A 2,310-nucleotide genomic window follows, 5' to 3' on the forward strand; every position below is an offset into this window, starting at 1 on the left:
CAGCCCAGGCGGACGGTGCCCCGGATGTTGAAGCTGATCCTGGGCCGAATACGCCGGATCCTGCTCAGGAAGCGCCCGAACCGGCCCCGCTGGATGAGAACCGGCTGTCGGAGGGATAACGGGGGTCACTGGGGTGGGGTGGGGGGACTCTGCACCCATGACCCCTCACCCGGGACCCCACATCTGAGATCTTGCACCCTGGAACCTGTACCCAGGGGTCTGCACCTGGGTCCCCACTCCTGGAATCCCACCCAGGACCCCATCCAGGACCTCATCTGGGTCCACACCGGGGACCCGACACCCAGGACCCCATCCAAGACCTTGCACCCTGCACCCAGGATCCCATCTGGGTCCCCACACCTGGAAACCCACCCAGGACCCAACCCAGGACCCCATCTCCAAGATCCCACACCCAGGATCCCCATCCAGAACCCCACGCCCACCACCCTGCACCCAGGAGCCAGTCCCCACACCTGGAATCCCACCCAGGACCCCACACCCAGGACCCCATCCAAGACCCGGCACCCTGCACCCAGGATCCCACCTGGGTCCCCACACCTGAAATCCCACCTGGGATCCCATCTTGGACCCCACACCCAAAATCCCACACCCGCCACCCTGCCCCCAGGTCCCCACACCTGCAATCCCACCCAGGAACCCACCCGGCCACCACTCAGGACCCCACATCCAGAACTCCACCCAGGACCCCACACTGGGGAGCCAACACCGAGGACCTCATCCAGGACCCATCACCCCACACCCAGGACCCCATCTGGGTCCCCACACCTGGAAACCCACCCAGGACCCAACCCAGGACCCCATCTCCAAGATCCCACACCCAGGATCCCCATCCAGAACCCCACGCCCACCACCCTGCACCCAGGAGCCAGTCCCCACACCTGGAATCCCACCCAGGACCCCACACCCAGGACCCCATCCAAGACCCGGCACCCTGCACCCAGGATCCCACCTGGGTCCCCACACCTGAAATCCCACCTGGGATCCCATCTTGGACCCCACACCCAAAATCCCACACCCGCCACCCTGCCCCCAGGTCCCCACACCTGCAATCCCACCCAGGAACCCACCCGGCCACCACTCAGGACCCCACATCCAGAACCCCACCCAGGACCCCACTTAGGACCCCACACCGGGGACCCACACCCAGGACCCCATCTGGGTCCCCACACCTGGAAACCCACCCAGGACCCAACCCAGGACCCCACACCCAAGATCCCACCAAGATCCCACCTTGGACCCTACACTCGGAATTCCACCCAGGACCCCACACCCAAGATCCCACCTGGGACCCTACACTCGGAATTCCACCCAGAACCCCACACCCCGAATCCCACCCAGGACCCGGCGCCCCAGGACCCCATCTGGGTCCCCACACCTGGAATCCCACCCCAGACCCCACCTGGGACCCCACACCCAGGACCCCACACCCAGGTCCCTGCACCCGTGACCCACAGCTGGGACCGCACATCTGGCTCGCTGCTCCCGGGACCCTTGTAGGACCCTCCACCCCACACCCCACGGGTGCCCCTGGACCACCCCTCACCCTCCATCCCACCCTCCACCGCCCGCGAGCTGGAGCCATCGTGGTGGGACGGAGCCATCGGGGTGTCCCTTTTAGGGACAGCAGCCCCTCGGGGGGCAGGAGGAAGGAGACCCCCAACAGCCCACCCATGGGTGGCCCCATGGAAGGTCAGCAGGTGCCGGGGGTGGGTGCTGCCCTCCCCATCCCCCCCCGCCCCCCGACTCACGTTGGAGGAGGCGTCGTTGCAGCGCAGGTCGATCTCCGGGGAGCTCTGGTGGAACTCCACCGGCCCCGAGCACTCCTTGATGACCTTGGAGGGACACAGGACACCCAGCGTCACCCTGGGGACCTCCTCCCCTTTTGATGTGCCACCCCTCCCCCCCCCCTTCCCATCCTCATCCTCACCCCGTTCTCCTTGAAGTCGCAGTCGTCGGGGTTCACTCGGCCGCTCGGGCTGCACTCCGTCTCCATCATGGTGAAGTTGAGCGCCCGCAGCGCGTTCAGCTCGACGCCCTGCGGGGTTACGGTGGCGACGGGAGGCGTGGGGTGTCACGAGGTGACAAGGTGGTGACACCCACCAAGGAGACATGCCACCCATCGCCGGGCGCCTGGACCCAGCCTGGGGAGAGCATCCTACCCCACGCCCCCAAATCCCACCCCCCCGCAGAATCACAGAATCACAGAATGGTGAGGGTTGGAAGGGACCTCTGGAGATCATCCAGTCCAACCCCCCCGCCAGAGCAGGGGCACCTCCAGCGGTGGCACAC

The 2,310-nt window shown here is 66.6% G+C and overlaps 1 protein-coding gene across 1 annotated transcript in view; it reads right to left on the reverse strand.

Annotated features, from left to right (window-relative positions):
* Positions 1 to 2,310, reverse strand: part of CAMP (cathelicidin antimicrobial peptide) — a 9,649-nt gene that overhangs the window by 1,175 nt on the left and 6,164 nt on the right. Inside the window, exons 2-4 of the mRNA XM_009888674.1 lie at positions 1,949 to 2,056; positions 1,770 to 1,853; positions 5 to 104 (exon numbers count right to left, since the gene is read on the reverse strand). Coding sequence (XP_009886976.1) covers positions 5 to 104; positions 1,770 to 1,853; positions 1,949 to 2,056 — 292 coding nt within the window. The remainder of the gene's footprint in view (positions 1 to 4; positions 105 to 1,769; positions 1,854 to 1,948; positions 2,057 to 2,310) is intronic.

Source organism: Charadrius vociferus, unplaced genomic scaffold (genome assembly GCF_000708025.1).
Source record: "Charadrius vociferus isolate BGI_N301 unplaced genomic scaffold, ASM70802v2 scaffold277, whole genome shotgun sequence".
In the NCBI taxonomy this organism is placed as follows: Eukaryota; Metazoa; Chordata; class Aves; order Charadriiformes; family Charadriidae; genus Charadrius; species Charadrius vociferus.